General features: G+C 40.6%; 1 protein-coding gene across 1 annotated transcript in view; it reads right to left on the reverse strand.

Moving 5' to 3' along the window:
- Positions 1–869: 869 nt before the first annotated feature.
- STAC (SH3 and cysteine rich domain) overlaps positions 870–24,181 on the reverse strand; it is a 325,716-nt gene continuing 302,404 nt past the window's right edge. The window contains exon 11 of the mRNA XM_088464407.1: positions 870–1,681. Within this exon, the coding sequence (XP_088320533.1) occupies positions 1,583–1,681 (99 nt within the window). The 3' untranslated portion in view covers positions 870–1,582. The remainder of the gene's footprint in view (positions 1,682–24,181) is intronic.

Consider the following 24,181-nt stretch of genomic DNA (forward strand, 5'->3'; position numbering starts at 1 on the left):
GATGTGTTGGAGAAAGTAGGTGAGGGAAGAGCGCCCCCCTCATTATGTAATAGCTACGTAATGCAGCCAGGCGGCCAATCAGGGGACAGTAAACAGTGTCCGCACATGGCTAGGGTGCGGTCCATGTGAGAGCACAGCCCACCAGTAGTGCGTGAGAAGAGCAGCCGGCGGCGGTCACCCCTATCCCGCTTCCCCCAGGTCACTGTGCCGGCTCTGTGTTCTGGTAGTTTTCTTGACAGTTTAAGGTTAGCTACTGTATATATACCAAAGCAATTATTATGGGTTTTGTCGATTTTTTTTTTCTCAACAAATTTTATACAGTTTTATTGTAATTTATTGCTGATTGAAATCCGTCGCAAAATAAACACATTAATACCTTTATTAGTCTTTGAGATATTCAAATTCAAAGAGAGTTCTGGACAAAGGGACTAAGCAAATTATATAATATTTATATATATATATATATATATAGATATATAGATATATATATATAGATATATATATGATATATATCATAAAGTAGATAATCTAATTAAACTAATTTGATTGATTAGGTGTGCTAGTTGATCATAATGAGCCATGGTTAGTAAAATTATGTCATGGCTGGTTCTGTCATATGGCTCAAGTATAAGTTATGTGCACGCAATATAACTATTTGCAGTAACAGAATTAATTTTAGCATGAAAAGAATATATGCAATTGTAATATGTATGTAATATGTATGGAACAGGATATAGATTGTTTTTATCAAACAAAAAATAACTTAAATATAACATTACATGACTTATAAGAAGATTATAGAAAAATCTGGAATATAAAGTACATTTGAAAATCTTTCACATTCACATGGTATATGCAAAACTGTCACATTACCATTGAAAAAAGTTGTCAATTTATTCCATCATTTTGGTGTACATAAAAAGTTTTCTAATAAATTAATAACTCTGCACACAAAGTACATTTCTGAATAGTAAATGGTATAGAAAAAAGAAACAGTGATACAGATAATATAAGACCTGTGCTTAACATTAATGTTTCTATGCTATTTTAAAATATATAATTGAATCATGTGTTACACAGCACTATACAAGAAATGATTGCAGGCACAGTTTCTGCCCCATAGAGCTTACAGTCTACTGTACTTACAGCGTGGGTAGAGGGAGGTAAATTGATTCTTTTCAATATTACAAAAAAGAGGTGAGCTTCGAACAAGGTTCGCCCCAGTAAAGGCAATGGTATTACTATTACGCTGCTCCTTGAAGCCTGTCCTTTAAAATGCAAACACTGAGTTGAACAGTTTTTAAGACATAAAGAGAGGCTATACCTTCATTACTAAACTTTATTATCACTACTGCAGCATTTTCTTTTTCCATCTTGGGAAGATTCAAAATCATTTATGCTTAAATAATTAGTTGATTATTATCTCTTTTCAATACTAATAACAGTCCCAGAAGTCTTCTGTTTCATTTCTCTGACTCCTGTGTATCCATTCCATAGTGACTCCTCTTGGTCACAAGATACCATATGATGCAGACCCACATCCTCAGAAAGATTGATAAATAGTAACATTCATATCCTCAAGTCAGATGTTCTCCAAAACATTGATAGGTACAAAGCCTTTTTTCTTCCCACTCATCACTTTGAGAAAACCGTTGTGCTCCTTCTCTGAACTTGCACATATCTAAAATGGAAAGAAAGGGATATTAAAATCTAACGCATTTCTCTATTTTGCTGTTAAATGTCTGTACACTGAAAAACAATACTATATTTGAAGTTATATTAACATTGTAAATGATGGCAAGTTACAGTACACACTACAGTGTAAAATGTACAAGAACATTTTTACAGTACATACTTAGGTGGAGATTTATCAAATCTCGGAGAGAGATAAGGTGGAGAGAGATTAGAAGTACCAACCACTCAGCTAAATAAATAATGAAGAATAAGGTTCAAATGTGACGTGAAATTCAGGTCCCCTATTACTATGTGTACTACTTTGGGCTGATTAGAATGGAGTCCCTGATTTAGAGTTTAGCACACCCTCTGGAGATGCAACATAGGCCTCTTAGGAGACGTAGCTCTGGCAGGTAGTGAAAGGCTGATGCAAAGCTATGCAATGATAATGATGATTAGCAGCAGCACTATCTAGTCGCTTTGGGTAGTCTGTACATAGATTTCTCTAGCTGAGAGAGACACTAGAGGTGTTAACTATTAAAGAGGTAGCAGAACAATTCTAGTACAAAGTAAATATTTACCATTACTAAACACAGGCAGGGCTGTCTTAACAGCAGTGCAGGCCCCTTGGAAAAGCAATGCACGGGGGCGCCTATTAAACAATCCTCTGCCAGGGATGGGATGCTATCGTGGAGGCTGTGCCGGGGGGGGGGGGTGTTGGCTATCGGCAGAAAAACAGAAGTCATTTACAGGAAAAAAACACAAGTCCCTTATACGGTACCCCCAGAAGTGGTCATCCCTATGCAGTGCCCCCAGTAGTAGTCCCCCCTATGCAGTGCCCCAGTAGAAGTTCCCCTATGCATTGCCCCAGTTGTGGTCCTCCCTATGCAGTGGCCCCAGTAGTAGTCCCCCCTATGCAGTGGCCCCAGTAGTAATCCCCCTATGCTTTACCCCAGTAGAAGTCCCCCATATACAGTAGTAGCCCCCCTATGCAGTGGCTCCAGTAGTAATCCCTCTATTCATTGCCCCCAGTAGTAGTCCCCCCTATGCAGTGGCCCCAGTAGTAGTCCCCCTTATGCATTGCCCCCAGTAGTAATCCCCCTTATGCAGTGCCCCCAGTAGTAGTCCCCCCCATACAGTGCCCCAAGTAGCGGCCACCCTCCCCATACAGTGCCCCAGTAGCACCCCCCCATTCAGTGCCCCTAGTAGAGCCTTCTATACAATGCCCCCAGTAGTGGCCACCATCCCCATACAGTGCCCCCAGAAGTGCCCCCCCTATATAGTGCCTCCAGTAGCACCCCCCCTATGCTCTGCGAGTCCCCGTGCTCCTTTACACACACAAAAACAAATAACTTACCTGATCCCCGTTCCTGCTGACGACCACCGCTCTCCACTCCTCCAGGCCCGCTCTCGCTCTGCACTATGGTATGGGAGAGACATCTGGCGGGAGGAGCCAGAAGGCGGAGCTCATGAGTGAGCTCCAGTCGGCTCCCTCTGTGGACGACACAGCAGCCAATGAGAGTCTGTCTGACTCTCACTGGCTGCTATAACAAACACACAGGCACCGCTGGCAGCTGTGTGTTTGTAAACTGTGTAGGGCAGACCGCTCTCACAGCGGTCTGCCCTACACTTGGGGCCTGGGGACACTAGCGGGGGTGCAGCGGCGGCTATGGGCCCCTGCACCACAGCGGGCCCCGGTGCAATGCACCGGCTGCACCGCCACTAGTTTCCCCCCTGAGCCGGTGCCCGCCTCTGCCTCCTCCCCATGCAGGACTATCAGCGGTGGCAGCTATGCGATGGGCAGTAAGGGTGCTATCAGCCACGGGCCCTTGGAATCATGGGGCCCTTGGGCAACTGCCCATGTAGCCTATAGGTAGAGACGGCCCTGTACACAGGTCACATCTACATTACACAATGATCACTAAACACACTGATATCAGATACACACTGATATCACACATTAATAACTATACACAGGTCACTCTGATGTCAAGTACATGATACACACTGATCACTATACACATGTTACACTGATATCACAAACTGATGAGTTCAGGAGAGCAGGCTGACACTCACTATATCTAAAGTAAGTATGACAATACTGGCGTCGGGATCCCAACACAGTTGTAATGCTACGTTATAACTGTAAATATGCCAATAAGTGTCACAGATTTCACCAACATCCTACACCTGATACACACAGATCGTTATACACAGATCACTTAAATATCACATCACCTCTGTGAGTCATGGGGTGCTGAAGTACAAAATGAAACCTTTATACAGTAGCAGCAGAACATTATCTTTATTGTAATTCAATGTGATTGTTCCCAAACACGGTCCTCAAGGCACCCTAACAGTCCGTGTTTTAAGGATATCCATGGCAAAGTACAGATTTATTTATTATTTATTACAACTTATTATATAGCGCACACATATTCCGCAGTGCTTTACAGGGAATATTTGTCCATTCACATCAGTCCCTGCCTCAGTGGAGCTTACACTCTATATTCCCTACCACGTGTACACCATACTTGCCGACATTCAGCTCCCTGCTTCCGGAAGGGAGCTGAATGTCTGTGTACAGCTGGGGGCATGGCCGAATGATGATGCCGTATTGAGGGCCAGGGCATGACCGCGTGATTGCAGCCCCGCTCCCTCTTCACAATGCCGAGCTTAATGGCATTGTGAAGCAAGGGGCGGGGCCGCGATGATGCAATGATGCGCTAATCACGTCACCTACCAGCTCCGCTGCAGGGGGGGGTATGGGGTGATGCGGGGGAGTTGCAGGGGGTGACGTTGTCCGGGAGATTTGCCTACTTTTTCAGGGGGGCGTGAGCGCAACCCGATATTCGGGAGACTCCCGGCCATCCCGAGAGAGTAGGCATGTATGATACACACACATACTTACACACTAGGGTTAATTTTTGTTGGGAGACAATTAACCTACCAGTATAATTTTGGAGTGTAGGAGGAAAACGGAGTACCTGGAGGAAACCCACGCAAGCACAGGGAGAATATACAAACACCGCACAGTTAGGGCCATAGTGGGAATCTAACCCAAGACCTCAGTGCTGTGAGACAGTAATGCTAACCATTACACCGTCAGATGGTTAAATCAAAATGATTGGGGTACTAATTAATTCACCTCTGTTCAATTATGGAAATCCTTAAAACCTGGACCTTTAGGGTGCCTTGAGGAGCAAGTTTGGAAACCTCTGGTTTAACATATATACTAAAAACCAGGACAGGCTTTACTTCAGATGTATTCCAGGTTGCACTGATGCTTCCTAGAATACATGCAGATGGTTTTGGAAGACAGTGGAGTAGGTGATAAATTTAAATAAATACATATTCATTCTTAGAAGAGCTTTATGAATAGAGGGCAAGATAAATGCAGTATTGGAACAGTTTTAAAACCCACCAACAGTCCCAAAACTGTACAGTAGGTTGGATCAAAAATGTTTTAGTTAATTTTCTTTGATAAAATGATTTGCAAACAGTAATCACATTTTTTCCTCACCAGATTTCCTCCCAGACCAGCAAATTTGATAAACATTCAGAGTTGGACTAGGGCATAGAGGGCCCACCGGGCGAATGCAGTGGTAGGGGCCCATGCTTAAGGAATGTCGTCACCCAACAGTCTGGATCCTGAACCCTAAAGGAGGTGTGGGGACAGCAGGCAGTGGGGCCCACCAGGGATTTCCCTTGTTACCCTGTGGGCCAGTCCGACCCTGCAAACATTGCTGCTAATCTGAAATTAGACGCCAAATTTTTTTTGCACTATAATTTATATATCTGTTAAGTATTATCAATATTGTTGCTAAATTTTAAGTATTACATCTGTGACTATACAATCCCTCTCAACGTCAATATACTATGGTGGTGCCCTGGGGCAGTTTAGCTGGGTCAGTTTGGGTGGGTCCTGCGCTCTGGATTTGAACCCTAGTATGTTAGGGACCTACCCTACAGAGGTTACCTGGATATGGTGGGTAGGCCCATAACCTTGGCCATGATTATGCTAAAAACCTCTATTGATTGCAAAATTTTATTGCATTTATATACTATCAATAATTTGGAGTTGTGCACCTGAGATTTGTCTGTTTCTGATACTGAAATTTAAATGACAACATAAGGTATTTTAGATCATAAGCCAAATAAATTGTCTCATTAAAAAGTTTGTTTAAAAGAGCTGTTAGCTTTAGGCCTATTTCACACATGCCAGTTTTCCCAGTCCGGCAAAAAAACGTCCGGGTGTTAAATTTAATGGAAACAGGTAGGTTCTTTCACACGGCATGGGCACGTATCCATTAAGCAGGACGGCTGCCATGCCGTGTCCGTGCTGTCGAAGCAAGATAGTGGAATATAGGAAACAATGTTTCCTTACACACACACCGGCCGGCTTGTACTGCTGCTGCTGCTGTGCAAGCCCAGTAAAAGAAGTGAAAAAAAACCACATTAAAAACTTCTCAAAGCCGTTCCATGTGAAAGGCACTGAGTGCCTGAAAAAAAAAAGGCCGGCTTCTACCTGTTTTTTGCCCGGCTCGCGAAAACCGGCAAGTGTGAAATAGGCCTTAGGGCAACCTAGTGGCCTATTCCCTATTTGATTTAACCCCTCGCTCCTACTAGCAGTTGTGCTGGAGTGCAGGGCGTATTTGGAAAATGTATATTCCATCCTACCTACTTTCATGAAGAGAGAAGTATGGTGACTATACACCACCACACTTACAATATTTTGCTACTATTTAAATGGAATGGGTATGCCAGCTGTCGGTATGCCTACTGTCAGAATACTGACAGCGGCATCCCGATGGTTGCGATCGCTACAGGGGTCGGGTTAGTATACTTACCCTCCCCTCTTCCCCCACTAACCCTCCTTTCTTGTAGCCTGACCCTAACCCTCCCCACCCCGCAGCCTAACCCTCCCCGTTAGTGCTTAAACCTAACCCATCCCACTTTGTACTTAAACTCACACTCACTATCACACATACTCACCTAGTATCCCTGATGACATGTCCACTTGTCCAGTAGAATTTCATAGGGCTACCTATCATAAAAAAATCATACTCACCTCTCCTATGCGTAGATCGGGTTCTCTTTGTTCCGAGTAGGCATCCAGGGGGTTAAAAAAACAAACCGAAAATATCTGAAACCATGCCGGACAGGAGGAAAGGTATGTGTTTACACATACCTTTCCTCCACGCGAATGACTGGGGCCCACGTGTGCCCAGTCATTGCAGGAGCCGCCAGCCAATCAGCCAAAGCCTGGGGTGCCCTGGAGAGGGGGACCCCTTTATTAGGCTGACTAGCAGTCAAGAGTAATGCTTTGGCCGGGGAACCCGGTGAAAGGTTTTCCCTGGCTGTGGCATTACCCTCCCCTAGTTAGAAAGAGTCCAGTGCTGGTTATGGAGATTACAGGGGACCCCTACTCATTTTGTGCCCTGTTTCTCCACAACCAGAGCAGGCTTAGCAAAGCCCTGTGCTGGTTCTTAATATACAGTCTTTTTTTTTTTTTTTAAACACACACACAAGCCATCATGGATCTCACTGATCTGTGATGGCTTCTGTATAACTCGCACCTTTTAATGCTACTCGCATTAAAATGTGTCAGTTTACAGTTTTGAAACTCGCCTAAAATCGCATATCCAGTAGCCTCGAGCTGAAAAGTTCGCAGGCTATTACATTTGCGAGTTGCGGGACAAACTCACACTTTTTAAAGTATGAGAAAGTGCGAGTTTGTACTGTTCCCAAAACAGACACCCTATTACATTTGGCCCTATAAAAAAGAAGTATGATACACTTACATTCTTGAAAATTGCAATGCCGCGCTACTGAAATAAAATATATCAATAAGAGCAGCTCACTTAGTAGAAATAACAATGTGACAACTGTGTAAAGGAGCGCTTGATAATAGAGATTATGTTTGTGGGTCCAAATTATGTTCAGCACGATCCCTGTGGGAAAAAGGGGTTAGTAGTATTTAGTGTTTATAAAACTCTTTTGCACAATTAGGCAGTTTATGAATGCATGTGCTGTGGGTTCCAAGATTGCCAGTTGTAAGGCTGTCACAGGATGGTTGCAGGTGGGTCTAACTAACAATCCCTGTATCTGCCTACCTTCCGTGCTGATCTTCACCGCCGCTGGCTGGTCCCCTCTGTGCTTGCTTGTTTTGTCCGCTGGTGCATGCGATATGAAGCGCTGCTCCAGTGTGGGATAAAATTGTCTTTGTAATCTTGCTTCCAATGAGTTTCCGGCGCTTCAGCCCTTTATCAAGGATGATTTAAGTTGAATAAAATCTCTATTTATAGAGAAAACTTTATTGAATAAACGGAAGCCAGAATTGCACTCCCAGTTGAAAAAGCGGCTACCATGTGTTAGTGCTTTCATGTTGCCTAATGAAGAATAAATGATATTGCGCTTCTATCTATAAAATGGTTAAAAAGTTATAGTGAGCTATGTGAGATATAATGACTTGTAAATTTTGTCTAAAAAATTAAAAAAGATATATTGATTATAAAAAGGCATTAATCTCTATATCTAAAATAAGACCATTTGGTTGTAGGGTATGTATAGCGAAGATCCATTCTGTTTCTTTTTTTATGAGCAATTGGGAAAGATCTCCTCTCCAATTTCTTGGAATTTTTTGAATCCCTAAATAATTAAGCTCTAAAGAATTTTTATTATGTTGTTCACAGAAGCGTTTAAATGCACTATGAGATTGCAGTCCTTTTTTGATATTAAATATATGTTCCGCAATTCTAGTTTTTAGTTTCCTCTTTGTTTGACCTATGTATTGGAAACCACATCCGCATTCCAACAAATATATGAGTCCCTCTGTTTCAAATGTTATTTTTTGTTTTATTTTATAATATTCTCTTTGTTGTGTTTGATTTAAACATTGTAACCAGTTGTGTTGAGCCTTTCTTTGTAGTGCGGCATGCGAGGCAATTCAGACAATAAAAATATATGTCTTTTTCTGTACTTTTGTGATGGTGATCTTCTGTTTGGATTAAACTTTGTACAAGGTCTTGTCTGAAGTTCTTAGCTCTTTTATATATAATGCGTGGTGTGTCCTGAATGAAAGATTTTAGTTGATTATCCAGTGCATTTTCAGTGCTTTTTTTGTAAGATATGCCAGTGCTTTTTCAGTGTTGATTCGAATAAATGGTGTTGGCTATTATATTTGGTGATGAATGTTGTGTGGTATTCTTTCTGTATAGGTTTTTGTTTATGTGGTATTCTTTCTGTATAGGTTTTTGTTTATACTGTATCATTTCTTATCTATCCATCCAGGCTATCCTTTCTATTTCTGTTTCTAGTTCTGTTTCTTCATATCCTCTTTGTACAAATTTTCTTTTCATTTTCACTTTGTTGTAGAAAAGTTTCTTGTTGTGTGCAATTTAATTTTATCCTCTTAAATTGTCCTCTTGGGATGTTTAATATCCAGTTTTTATGGTGATTACTATTTTTTAGAAGCATGTTATTTCCAATAACTTCCTTCGTGTGGTTTCTGGTATGGATTATGTTATCAGTTATAAAAATCTCCAGGTCCAAGTAGATCACCATTTCCCTTCTTGATGTTGAAGTGAATTCTAGTCCAAAATCATTATTTTTCATATAATCCAGAAAAATCTCCATAGTATGTTCTGACCCATGCCATACAAAGAATAAATCATCTATGTAGCGTTTCCAACAAACAATATTGTTGGCGTGAGGGTTATTGTTCCATATCTTTTCTTCTTCCCACCTAGCCACAAAATAAATTAGCATAACTTGGAGTGAAAGAACTACCCATCGCTGTCCCCTTAACTTGTTTGTAGAAGGATCCCTGGTTCTAAAAATAATTGCGATACAGAATATATTCAATACAACTCATACTAAAATTAATTTGAGCATTGGGTAAAGATGTTTGGTGTGACAGGAAATATCTTGTCGCTTCCCAGCCAATGTCATGTGATATGCAGGTATAAAGAGAGCGAACATCACTTGTGCACAGTATAAATTCATCTTGCCATGTTATGTTTTCAAAATTTTGGAGGATATTTATAGTGTCCTTAAAATAATTTCTTTGCTGTTGAACTATCTACAGTAGGTAAAAGTCTATGTATTTGGATAAGTTAGAACTTAGTGAGCCAATACCGTAAACAAATGGGTGACCAGGGAAATTTGTGGGATTTTTATGTAATTTTGGTAGTTGATAGAAGGTGGGGATTTTTGGATGTTTGGTATATAGGAACTGAAATTCTTTTTCTGACCAAATTCCTATTTCGAATCCCTCTTCCTATAGGTCTTTTAGTTCTTTTTGATACTGGGTGGTGGGACCTCCAGGTAATATTTTTGTAAGTTTCTTTATCTGACAGAAGATTCATAATTTCTGCTTCACATGCACTTTTATCCAAAATCACTAGTTCTCCCCCTTTGTTTGCGGGCTTTAGGACAATTCTGCTATCAATCTTTAATTCTTGCAATGCCTGTTTTTCACTTTTTGTTAAGTTGTATTTCTTTCCTTCTTTTCCAGTGATGAGTCTAATATCTTTCTTTTTACTAGTTTCTGAAAGGTTTCTATGTGAGGACCTTTCACATGTGATGGAAAAAATGTGGACGTGAGTTTAAAACTGCTATATATGAAGGAATTCTCTGCTGGAACATTTGTGTTTTCTATATTAGAAAATCATTTTTTTATACATAATTTTCTCACACATTTGTTCTTGTCAATGAAGAGGTCAAATTGTTGTACATTCGAGCGCGGAGAAAATTTCAAACCTTTCTGTAGTAGTGAAATTTGATGTTCTGTCAATGTCTTGCTACTCAGCTTAAAAATTCCTTCTTGTTTAAGGTCAATTGTGGGTTTCATTGTCTTTTTGTTGTGTTTATTCTTACCACCTCTGACATCCCTTCTCCTGGTGAAAAAACTATTATTTTTTTCTGTTGTTTCTGGGGGGTGTTTTCTTGTTTTGTGGGTTTTTCTTTTCTTAAGAGATGTTCTAAAAAATCTTCATCATTATCTTGTTCACTTTCTTCATCGGTTGAATAAGGACGTTTCCCTTGTCGTTTTGTAGTTTGTGATTTTTCAGATAACTCCTTTACTTCTATGTTTTTCATTAATGTTTGATATTCTGCTTGTTACTCGTTTATAGCTGTTGCTCTTCCTAAATTGAATGAGTTTCAAAATAATTTTTGAGGAGTATTGATTCTGTATTGGAAACTTCTGGGATTGAGCAGCATGTAAGACAAAAGTAAGGCAATTTGTTGGGGCACACTTAGATGAAAATTCATAAACATTAAATTAAAATCTAACTTTTATTAAATATGTATAAAAAAGAGGTATCTATACACAAAAGATTTTATATCAAGATCAAAATATAAAATAACCTTTTGATGTTGAAATCAAACACCCATAGATATATGGCGAAAATGTTTAGACAATTTCTGCATTCCACTGGACACACTTTGGAATGGGTATCAGTAAGTCTATATTGGTGAAATATTCTGTAGTTATTACTATAGATATTGGTATGCTAGCTACACCATGTGCTGTCCTATAGTATACATCAATCAGTACAGGTTTAACCTACAGCACCTGGTCTTCCTAGGAAATCTGCTTTTTAATTATTTGGACTTCTCTGAAGGTGATAGTCCTACATTTATATACCTATGCTTAGACCATATGCAAAGGGCAATCTTCAAATATCTGCGGTGGTAATATTACAACCTACAGCCATACTTTACTTAATATGCCCAACTTGTCTGATCTTGGAAGCGATACAGCAAAAGGCATGGTCAGTACTTGTATGGGAGACCACCTAGGAACACCAGGTGCTGTAGGTTAAACCTGCACTGACTGATGTATACTATAGGACGGCACATGGTGTAGCTAGCATACCAATATCTATGGTAATAACTACAGAATATTTCACCAATATAGACTAACTGATACCAAAGTGTGTCCAGTGGAATGCAGAAATTGTCTAAGCATTTTCGCTATATATCTATGGGTGTTTGATTTCAACATCAAAAGGTTATTTTATATTTAATCTTGAAATAAAATCTTTTGTTTATAGATACCTCTTATTTTATACATATTTAATAAAAGTTATATTTTAATTCAATGTTTATTAATTTTCATCTACAGTAGGTGTGCCCCAACAAATAGCCTTACTTTTTTTCTTACTTGCTGCTCTATCCGAATCTAAGCTGGGGGAGCATCACCAACACTATTTAATGTGGTATATTTAGTGATGTGTAATGGTTGGTCAATAATAATTAATATCTAGTTGATTTTATTTTTTTACGGAATCTCCCCTTTTTCTTAGTAAATTTCTGGGATTGTAAGGTTGATAATTCTTTTGCTGTGCTGGTTTTGGAGGAAATTTTTTAATGAATGGCTCTTTATATGGATAGTGGTTTTTTTGCTCTTGTTTTTTATGGGATTACTGATATCTTTGTGTTTTTTTATTGTAAGTGGTAGTTGTTTGTTTCCATGTATTATTTTTTTGTTTTATCTTTCTTTCTTGGAATGATGTTTCCTGTTTTTCTTCTCTCATCTTTTGCTATGTCCTTGTTTTCCATATAGCCTCTGTGAAAATTTCTTTGTTTTTGTTGGATAATATTTTCTTCAGAAAGAAAGAACAAAAAAAAATAATACATGGAAACAAACAACTACCACTTATAATAAAAAAACAGAAGGATATGTATATCAGTAATCCCATAAAAAACAAGAGCAAAAACACCACTGTCCATATAAAGAGCCATTAGTTAAAAAATGCCCTCCAAATCCAGCACAACAGAAGAATTATCAACCTTACAATCCCAGAAATTTTCAATACTGAGACAATGCTCCTCAACAATTAATTAGAAACTCACTCAATTTAAGAAGCGCAACAGCTATAAATGAGGAACAAGCAGAATATCACACATTAATGAAAAACATAGAAGCAAAGGAGTTATCTGAAAAATCACAAACTACACAAAGACAAGGGAAACAGGCTTATTCAAACGATGAAGAAAGTGAACAAGATAGTGATGAAGTTTTTTAAGAACATCTCTTAAGAAAAGAAAACCCCCCAAAACAAGAAAACACCCCCTAGAAACAACAGAAAAAGAAAAGAATAGTTTTTTCACCAGGAGAAGGGATGTCAGAGGTGGTAAGAATAAACACAACAAAAAGACAATGAAACCCACAATTGACCTTAAACAAGAAGGAATTTTTAACCTACTAGCAAGACATTGACAGAACATCAAATTGCTCTACTACAGAAAAGTTTAACATTTTCTCCGCACTCAAATGTACAACAATTTGACCTCTTCATTGACACGCACAAATTTGTGAGAAAATTATGTATAAAAAAATTATTTTCTAATATAGAAAACACAAATGTTCCAGCAGAGAATTCCTTCATACACAGCAGTTTTAAACCCACGTCCACATTTTTTCCATCACATGTGAAAGGTCCCCAAATAGAGACTTTCAGAAACTAGTACAAAACGATATTAGACTCATCACTGGAAAAGAAGGAAAGAAATACAACTTAACAAAAAGTGAAAAACAGGCATTGCAAGAATTAAAGAAAGATAACACAATCTTCCTGAAGCCTGCAGACAAAGGGGGAGGACTAGTGATTTTGGATAAAAGTGCATACGAAGCAGAAATTATTAATCTTCTGTCAGATAAAGAAACTTACAAATTATTACCCGGAGATCCCACCACCCAGTATCAAAAAGAACTAAAAGACCTATTGGAAGAGGGATTAGAAATAGGAATTTTGTCAGAAAAAGAATTTCAGTTCCTATATACCAAACATCCAAAAATCTCCACCTTCTATCTACTCCCAAAATTACACAAGAATCCCATAAACCCCCCTGGTCGCCTAATTGTTTCTGGTATTGGCTCACTAAGTTTTAACTTATCCAAATACATAGACTTTTACCTACCAGAGATAGTTCAACAGCAAATAAGTTATTTGAAGGACACTATAAATATCCTCCAGAATTTTGAAAACATAACATGGAAATATGAATTTGTACTGGGCACAAGTGATGTTCGCTTTCTTTATTCCTGCATATCACATGACATTGGCTGTGAAGCGACAAGAAATTTCCTGTCACACCAAACATCTCTACCGAATGCTCAAATTCATTTTAGTATGAGTTGTATTGAATATATTCTGCATCGCAGTTATTTTTGGAACCAGGGATCCTTCTACAACCAAGTTAAGGAGACAGCGATGGGTAGTTCTTTCACACCCAGTTATGCAAATTTATTCGTGGCTAGGTGGGAAGAAGAAAAGATATGGAACAATAACCCTCATGCCAACAACATTGTTTGTTGGAAACGCTACATAGATGATTTATTCTTTGTATGGCATGGGTCAGAACATACTATGGAGATTTTTCTGGATTATATGAAAAATTATTTTGGACTAGAATTCACTTCAACATCAAGAAGGGAAATGGTGATCTACTTGGACCTGGAAATTTTTATAACTGATAACACAATCCATACCAGAAACCACACGAAGGAAGTTAGTGGAAATAACATGCTTCTAAAATATAGAAATCACAATAAAAACTGGATACAAAACATCCCAGGAGGACAATTTAGGAGGATAAAACAAAATTGCACACAACAAGAAACTTTTCTACAACAAAGTGAAAATATGAAAAGAAAATTTGTACAAAGAGGATATGAAGAAACAGAACTAGAAACAGAAATAGAAAGGATAGCCCGGATGGATAGAAAAGAAATGTTACAGTATAAACAAAAACCTATACAGAAACAATACCACACAGCATTCATCACCAAATATAATAGCCAACACCATACTCAAAAAGCACTGGAATATCTTACAATTGGAAAATCAACTAAAACCTTTCATTCAGGACAAACCACGCATTATATATAAAAGAGCTAAGAACTTCAGACAAGACCTTGTACAAAGTTTCATCCAAGCAGAAGGTCACCAACACAAAAGTACAGAAAAAGCCAGATATTTTTTTATCTTAATTGCCTCGCATGCCGCACTACAAAGAAAGCCTCAACACAACCGGTTACAATGTTTAAATCAAACACAGTGAAGAGAGAATAATAAAATAAAACAAAAAATAACATGTGAAACAGAGGGACTCAAAAATTTGTTAGAATGCGGATATGGTTTCCAATACATATGACAAACAAAAAACTGAATTTGCTGAGCATATATTTAATATAAAAAAGGACTGCAATCTCATAGTGTATCTAAACACTTATGTGAACAACATAATAAAAATCCTTTACAGCTTAGTTTTATAGGAATTTTAAAAATTCCAAGAAATTGGAGAGGAGATCTTTCCCAATTGCTCATAAAAAAGAAACAGAATGGATCTTCGCTATGCATACCCTACAACCAAATGGTCTTAATATAGATATATTGATTATAAAAAAGCATTCATCTCTATATCTTTTTACAGTTTTAGACAAAATTCACAAGTCATTATATATCACATACAGTAGCTCACTATAACTTTTTAACCATTTTATAGATAGAAGCACGATATCATTTATACTTCATTCGGCACCATGAAAGCACTAACATATGGTAGCCGCTTTTTTAAATGGGAGTGCAATTCTGGCTTCCGTTTTTTCACTAAAGTTTTCTCTATAAATAGAGATTTTAGTCAACTTAAGTCATCCTTGATAAAGGGCTGAAGCGCCGGAAACTCGTTGGAAGCAAGATTACAAAGACAATTTTATCCCACACTGGAGCAGCGCTTCATATCGCATGCACCAGTGGACAAAACAAGCAAGCACAGAGGGGACCAGCCAGCGGCGGTGAAGATCAGCACGGAAGGTAGGCAGATACAGGGATAGTTAGTTAGACCCACCTGCAACCATCCTGTGACAGCCTTACAACTGGCAATCTTGGAACCCACAGCACATGCATTCATAAACTGCCTAATTGTGCAAAAGAGTTTTATAAACACTAAATACTACTAACCCCTTTTTCCCACAGGGATCGCGCTGCACATAATTTAGACCCACAAACATAATCTCTATTATCAAGCGCTCCTTTACACAGTTGTCACACTTATATTCTTACTACAAGTCAAAAATCTGTTAAGTCTGCTTTTGCATTATCACTATAAATTGTGGTTTTATGAAGTGTTACAGGGGAATGTTCAGCATTGGGGACAGGTAACAAATAATCTTTTTAAAAGTATATCTCCTGGCTTACAACTGTAGCTAAAACTTCACTGCTGAAATGAAAGGATCAGTTTAAGTGGCCTTTTTCCAAATCAGGACTTGTGCAGTAAACAAATGCATTTTGAATTATTCATTGTGTAACTGGTTTATACTGGAAATAAAATAAAATGAATAACATAAGGCTAGACATACATAATAAGTGTATGTTAGTAATAAAGCAAAAAGATAATTTAATGAGCATCAAACTGGTACTGTCAGTTTAGTATGTAACATGTAAAACCAGTGATATGCAGTTATACTGACCTAGTGTTCCTTATTGCAATTTATTTTAAAAAAATCTGTCAATGCCCTGTTGCTCTTCTTCCAACAGTACTGTAGCTTGTGTCCCAGACTCTTAATAGCTGTCACAATGAATGAAGAGCTTAAGCAGTGAGACTCTCAGCTGTGCTCTTGTAATGCCACTGCTGCCTTGAAAATATAATGCTAGTAAAATAGATGGCAGGTAATAATCCACTGATGAAAAATAATAACGTGTGCGGTTTTAAAAAAATGAAACTTGTCACATTTTCCCCAAATTGGAACTACAGAGCACAGATTCTCCAGACTTGTTGGATGGATGTTAGAAGATGTCAAATTGAGAAGGTTATTAGACAGCTATGAAGTGAGTCACAGCTGAACAGCTGCCATACTTATATACAGTATGGCTATGGAGTTGTATTTTGGAAAAAGAGCAGTCAAATTATTTTGAAAGTTTTGATACTTTTAGTACAGGTTACTATCTTGAATAATATAATCCACTTTTTATCCCCAAAAGTATAAAAACATATTTAGAAAAAACAAATGCAAGTAAAAAACAAACACATAGTACATACTTATAAGTACACATTTTAATTGGACACAAATATGAATTCTGCTATGGTTGTGAAACTTAAATCTTGCAAGGTCTCTAAAGGTGTGTTCACATGGTACGATTACAATGCACGAAATGAACGATAATGATTATCTCATTATCATTCATATCGTGCAATTTTCGGTGCCTCCAACCCACCATAAAGATATCGTCCATCGACCATGCAAGCAGGCCAACCTGGTCGATATCGACCAGGTTAATATAGGGACCCGCAATTGTTGATTTCTGGTCGCTGGCCGTCATTGGTGGGTTGGTGGTATGCTGGATGATCGATATCGATCATCCAGCACACCCAGGAGATCGTTCAGCGATATCTTTATTGCTGACGGTCGTCCCGTGTGTATGCACCATTACATTGTCGTGTTGTGGAAGCAAACAAAGGATGAAACATTAAAATGTACTTGTAACATCTGATTTTATGGCAACCAAGTACCCTTTCCATTAATACAATATGAGTCAATATTTTAATGTCATATAATAATAATAATAATAATAATAGTAGTAGTAATAATAGTATTAATAATAATAGTAGTAGTAGTAATAATAATAATAATAATAATAATAATAATAATAATAAACAATACTACTTAGCAGAAAACAGTTCTGGGTAATGTCATTTATATGGTAACTCATTGAGTCAATGCTTTTGACTTTTAAGGATCATTTGCTTATTGTTCATATAAAAGTAGCTTAAATATCTCCCTAATACTTCTTTCATAATTACAGCTTGCTCATATGACTTATATATCTCCCTTCCCTTCCGTACAGTATGTAGCATGCATATTACACACTTTAATGCCATTCTTTGAATTTAACAACATTTGTGTAAAGTGGTCTGTGTACAATTCACAACAGTACTCTGGAGAGTTTCAGAAGTGTGTCTTCAGTAGCTGCAGTTATGCTGAGCAAGGGCTGCAGTGGCATTTCCTGAATAACAAGTGGATGGCAGTGATGCAACTTTTGCCATCCACAATAAAGCAACACAGCATACATCTACAGTTTCAAAGCAAGAAAACTGCCAAAATATGCCCCTCTACTCTTAATCCACCCAAGTCACCTCACAAATCCACCCAAGTCAGGCTTTTTTACAAGCGTATTCCTCAATTATTGTAGACAATGAGTTCTGTTTTCCATAAATTCTGCTAAAAATTAGGGGTGTGCACCGGCCACTTTTCGTGTTTTGGTTTTGGATCTGGATCATTCTTCGTGTTTTGGATCTGGATTGGTTTTGCCAAAACCACCCTTCCGTGTTTTGGGTTCTGGGTTTTGGGTTTTGGATCTGTATTTTTTTGAAAAAAAGCATAAAAACAGCTAAAATCACAGAATTTGTAGGTTTTTCTGCTCCTATGCTATTAATAACCTCAATAACCTTAATTTCCACTCATTTCCAGTCTATTCTGAACACCTCACACCTCACAATAGTGTTTTTATGTCCAAAAGGTTGCACCGAGGTAGCTGGATGACTATGCTAAGCGACACGAGTGGGCGGCACAAACACATGACCCATCTAGGCGTGAAACTGCAGTGGCAGACAGGATGACAGTTTGAAAAACTAGGCCCCAAACTGTACATAATGCAAAGAAAAAAAAGAGGTGCAAGATGGAATTGTCCTTGGGCCCTCCCACCCATCCTTATGTTGTATAAACAGGACATGCACACTTTAACAAACCAATCATTTCAGCGCCAGGGTCTGCCACACAACTGTGGCTGAAATGATTGGTTCGTTTGGGCCCCCACAAAACAAGCTGGCAATTAATCTGTCCCTGCACAAACTGGCTCTACGGAGGCAAGATGTCATCCTCATCCTCCTCATCCACCGATTCCTCACCCTCTTCAGTGTGTACATCCTCATCCTCACAGAGTATTAATTCGTCCCCGCTGGAACCACAGGTCCCTCTGTACGTTCTGGAGGCTGGTCTCCCTGGAAGAGTTGATAATTCATTTTATGAACATCATCTTCTCCACATTTTGTGGAAGCAACCTCCTACGCCTTTCGCTGACAAGGTTCCCGGCTGCACTAAACACTCTTTCGGAGTACACACTGGAGGGGGGCAACTCAGGTAAAATAGAGCCAGTTTGTACAGGGACCTCCAAATTGCTTCTTTTTCCTGCCCGTACAGGTACGGACTGTCTGACATGCCTACTTGGATGCTGTCACCGATGTAATCCTTTAACAGACAGACGCACGCTTGTCGCTGCTGCTTTGAGGATGCAAGTGCGGCTACAGCCCACACAATTCACAAAGACAGAAAAAAAAAGAACAATATTTTTATTGTTTGTGTAGCACACTTTGAGGGTGTCACCACCCTTTAACAGACAGACACACGCTTGTCGCTGCTGCTTTAAGGATGCAGGTGCGGCTACAGCCCACACATTTCACAAAGACCGAAAAAAAAAGAACAATATTTTTATTGTTTGTGTAGCACACTTTGAGGGTGTCACCACCCTTTAACAGACAGACGCATGCATGTCGCTGCTGCTTTGAGGATGCAGGTGGAATCTAGACGGGATTTGGAACCGGGGACACACTACCTCCATCAATTGTCTAAATCCCACTGCACTAATAGCGGATACCGGACGCACGTCTAACACCAACATAGCAGTCAAGGCCTCAGTTATACGTTTTGCTTCAGGATGACTGCTGTCGTACTTCATCCTCATCGCTAGGGACTGTTGGAGGGTCAATTGTTTAGTAAAAGTAGTGATGTTCCTACTTCCTCTCTGGGATGATGAACAACTCCCAGCAGCAGCAATAGCACTAGGAGGAAGTGGTTCTTGATCTTTCCCTATTTTATTTTTATCAGAGAAAGTTTGGTCCTCCATTTATGTTATATTGATATATACGTGCGGCTAAAGCGCACACAAACACAGAAAATATTTTTTTATTTTTGCTGGAGAGTAGTGCACTTTGTGGGTTACACCACCCTTTAAGAAATGAGCCAGCCGGCTCTTTACTTATGGGACACAGGCGCACGCTTGGCGCTGCTCCTTTGTTGATGCACGTGCAGCCACAGTGCACACAAGTCACAAACACAGAAAATATATATTTTTTTGGTTTGGAGTGTACTTTGGGGGTTACAGCACCCTTTAACGGTCAAGCCAGCCGGCCCTTTACTTATGACACAGGCGCACGCTTGGCACTACTTTGTTGATGCACGTGCGGCTACTGCGCACACAGTTCACAAACACAGAAAATAATTTTTTTTTTGGTTTGGATTGGAGTGTACTTTGGGGGCTACAGCACCCTTTAATGGTCAAGCCAGCCGGCCCTTTACTTATGACACAGGTGCACGCTTGGCACTACTTTGTTGATGCACGTGCGGCTACTGCGCACACAATTCACAAACACAGAAAATAATTTTTTTTTTGGTTTGGACTGGAGTGTACTTTGGGGGTTACAGCACCCTTTAACGGTCAAGCCAGCCGGCCCTTTACTTATGACACAGGCGCACGCTTGGCACTACTTTGTTGATGCACGTGCGGCTACTGCGCACACAATTCACAAACACAGAAAATAATTTTTTTTTTGGTTTGGACTGGAGTGTACTTTGGGGGTTACAGCACCCTTTAACAGTCAAGCCAGCCGGCCCTTTACTTATGACACAGGCGCACGCTTGGCACTACTTTGTTGATGCACGTGCGGCTACTGCACACACAATTCACAAACACAGAAAATAATTTTTTTTTTGGTTTGGACTGGAGTGTACTTTGGGGGTTACAGCACCCTTTAACAGTCAAGCCAGCCGGCCCTTTACTTATGACACAGGCGCACGCTTGGCACTACTTTGTTGATGCACGTGCGGCTACTGCGCACACAATTCACAAACACAGAAAATATTTTTTTTTTTGGTTTGGACTGGAGTGTACTTTGGGGGTTACAGCACCCTTTAACGGTCAAGCCAGCCGGCCCTTTACTTATGACACAGGCGCACGCTTGGCACTACTTTGTTGATGCACGTGTGGCTACTGCGCACACAATTCACAAACACAGAAAATAATTTTTTTTTTGGTTTGGACTGGAGTGTACTTTGGGGGTTACAGCACCCTTTAATGGTAAAGCCAGCCGGCCCTTTACGTATGACACAGGCGCACGCTTGGCACTACTTTATTGATGCACGTGCGGCTACTGCTCACACAATTCACAAACACGGAAAATAATTTTTTTTTTGGTTTGGACTGGAGTGTACTTTGGGGGTTACAGCACCCTTTAACGGTCAAGCCAACCGGCCCTTTACTTATGACACAGGCGCACGCTTGGCACTACTTTGTTGATGCACGTGCGGCTACTGCGCACACAATTCACAAACAGAAAATAATTTTTTTTTTGGTTTGGACTGGAGTGTACTTTGGGGGTTACAGCACCCTTTAACAGTCAAGCCAGCCGGCCCATTACTTATGACACAGGCGCACGCTTGGCACTACTTTGTTGATGCACGTGCGGCTACTGCGCACACAATTCACAAACGCAAAAAAAATATTATTTTTTAGCACTTGGGGGGAGCACCCCTGATGGACAGAGCACCCCCTGGACAACACTACAGCACCCCTTTAGGACTGGGACACTGCACAGGACTTTGGAGTGGACACAGCCCCTATGGACAACTGACTGCACAACACAGTCCAGCCAGCCCCTATGGACTTTGAAGTAGTGGACACAGCCCCTATTAACAACAGCAGCACAGCACAACACAGCCAGCCCCTATGGACTTTGAAGTAGTGGACAACAGCAGCACAGCGCAGCACAGCACAGCACAACACTATTCTGCACTACACTACACTACACAGCCCAGCCAGCCCTAACTCCCACCCTCCCTCTTCACTGTCCACAGCCGAGTGAGAAAATGGCGCCGACGCGGGTACCTTATATAGGATCCAAAACCCGCGAGACTCGGAAGGCGGGAAGATGACGTTTTGCCTCGATTTCAGAATCCGAGTCAGGCGGGAAAAGTCGAGCCTGACTCGGATCGGACTCGGATCGGGGGGGCTCGGGGGGGTTCGGATTTCAGAAATCCGAACCCGCTCACCCCTACTAAAAATTGGATTTTAATGGCCAATTTAAATTAGGCGCAGGGTGTACTGGGCAGAGAAAAGCTCCGGGTTTCACCCCTGAAGCTGTTCAATTGTTAGGCATTTTCCCCACACCACCAGCCCTGGGGAAATATGCGGTAGCCCATAGTTTTCCAAGTAAAATGCTGGAATCTCGTCTGAATCCCCAGAGGCTGCATTTAACACGGAAAAGAGTTATGTGCAGAGATTTAGGACATGCTTGAAACTGTCAACAGCGGGCGTATAAAGAGAGGAGGAGGCCCATGTGCAGTCTCCATCCGGGCTCCCTCCTCTCTAGTCGACAATAGACTATAAGCCTGATTCACAGATGGACGGATTTGCAGAGCCGCACACAAGCAACTGTGCAAATCTATCCATCTTAGATGCAAATGCAGAAGGATGTGTCAGACACCTCCTTGCTGTATTTGCGATCCCAGCACTTGGTCGCAGGCTGGGATCACCGTTGCAACCATCGCGACCAATGGTCGCATCATTGCTCCTTTGGTCAGGCTGCGGGAGTTGAAGCTTCCTGCAGCCTGGCCGGTGCCTGGTCAACTGGTCAAACAAGAGGCCAGGAATCTGCGTCCGATGCAGCCTCTAGCCTTGTCCCTCCCGGAAAACGGGGGCAGCGGTGGAACTCCCGTATCTCATGTGTGTGCTAAAGGAGAGCGGGCGGGTAGCTGTAAACTGAGCTCTATGGCCCTGATTCAGACCCTCTCGCAAGTGGGCGTACGCACGTTCGGCGTACGTTAAAAAATATTTAAATTCAAGCACTCGCTCGTATTTTCGTACGCAGCTAAAAATCCGCCCCAAACTCAGGCGACCCCTCCTCTAACTAACGAGCGTGCCAAATAGCGAGCGTACATCCCCGAAATGGCTTGAAGTACAAGTACAAACCGGAAGTGGGACTGTCAGATTCCGATTACCTGCTCGTTTTTTCGGCCTACCTCCCTCAATCGTATCATGGCAATCAATGTATCAATTAGCTTAATTGTTTTTTTTTTTTCAACACAATGCAATAAACTTTAATCTTGTCCGTGTTTGTGTTTACTCGCAGAATACGTACGGCTGAAACCTTCGCTTTTATTGTTCAAAAGACATGTTAGCCCCAATTAAACAATTGTTCTATTTGTTTGTCTCCCCACAATTTTTCTGTGGTTCATTTCTTTATTTAAATTTGCTTACGCATGTCACTGCATCAAGCCTATCATAACTCTCAAGAGATTTGTGGCCCTGTCGAACACATGACTCATACACTAACCAATAGAATTTGTCCTGTTAATTTCCCAAATACATTAGCCAATCAAAATTTTTGGTGGTGCTTTATTAAAAATATTTTGTCAAAAAAACACCATTGCCATCATGAGATCCGCCGCATTCACCAGGCGCGAACTGCTGGTGCTGACGGAGGTGATGGACAGGAGGATCACCAGTCAGCCTCCACCCATCTCCAATAGGCGCAAGCGTTCCGCATATGCGGAGGTACGTCGACGCCTGCGCTCCTTCGGCTCACGCCGACATATTGGCCAGCTGGAGCGCAGGTGGTCGGACCTGCACCGGCGGACGCCCCACTTGCTGGCATGCTTTCGCATGCAGATTGCGGAAAGTAAGTGTTCTGGACTGTGGTTTTCAAGTTTATCTTGTGGGCCCTAACTGCGTGTGCATGTTTTCATGTCTGTCCTATTGAGTCATTGTAGTCATATCTGCATGTGCATGTTTTCATGTCTGTCCTATTGAGTCATTGTAGTCATATCTGCATGTGCATGTTTTCATGTCTGTCCTATTGAGTCATTGTAGTCATATCTGCATGTGCATGTTTTCATGTCTGTCCTATTGAGTCATTGTAGTCATATCTGCATGTGCATGTTTTCATGTCTGTCCTATTGTGTTTTTTTTTTTTATTATTATTTTTTTTTTGGTTTCCTGTTGAAAGTAACCACAATATTTTTGTCATTTTTTAGGGGCACAGCAAACACTACGGCGGCATCGCCACACAAGACGCCGGTCCCGGCCCCTCTCTCCAACCCCCAATTCCTCTATTACCCCCTCCTCCCCAGACCCTGTGGCCGAAATTTCAGGCCTACTTCCCCTCCAGCCCAATTCCCCCTCTCCTCCATCCGTCCCTCCTCCAAATACCCCCTCCCAGGATTCCGAAAACACCTTGCCCCTAGGGTTGGGGAATGTAGCCACCTCCGAGGTGGTCCAGGGAGTGGCTTCTGGCTCTGTCGTTTTGGAGAACGGTATGTTTTTAAAGTTTATTTTGGACACCACAAACTGTTTGTATGTAATCATGTGTCGTCCCCATTTTTTTTTACTTTTTGTCGCTTTAGGGTATTTTTGGGGGTTGTCTTTACCTGTTCCTGCTGATGTCA

This window comes from Taudactylus pleione, unplaced genomic scaffold (assembly GCF_031769625.1).
Source record: "Taudactylus pleione unplaced genomic scaffold, aTauple2 ptg000054l, whole genome shotgun sequence".
NCBI classification, from domain to species: Eukaryota; Metazoa; Chordata; class Amphibia; order Anura; family Myobatrachidae; genus Taudactylus; species Taudactylus pleione.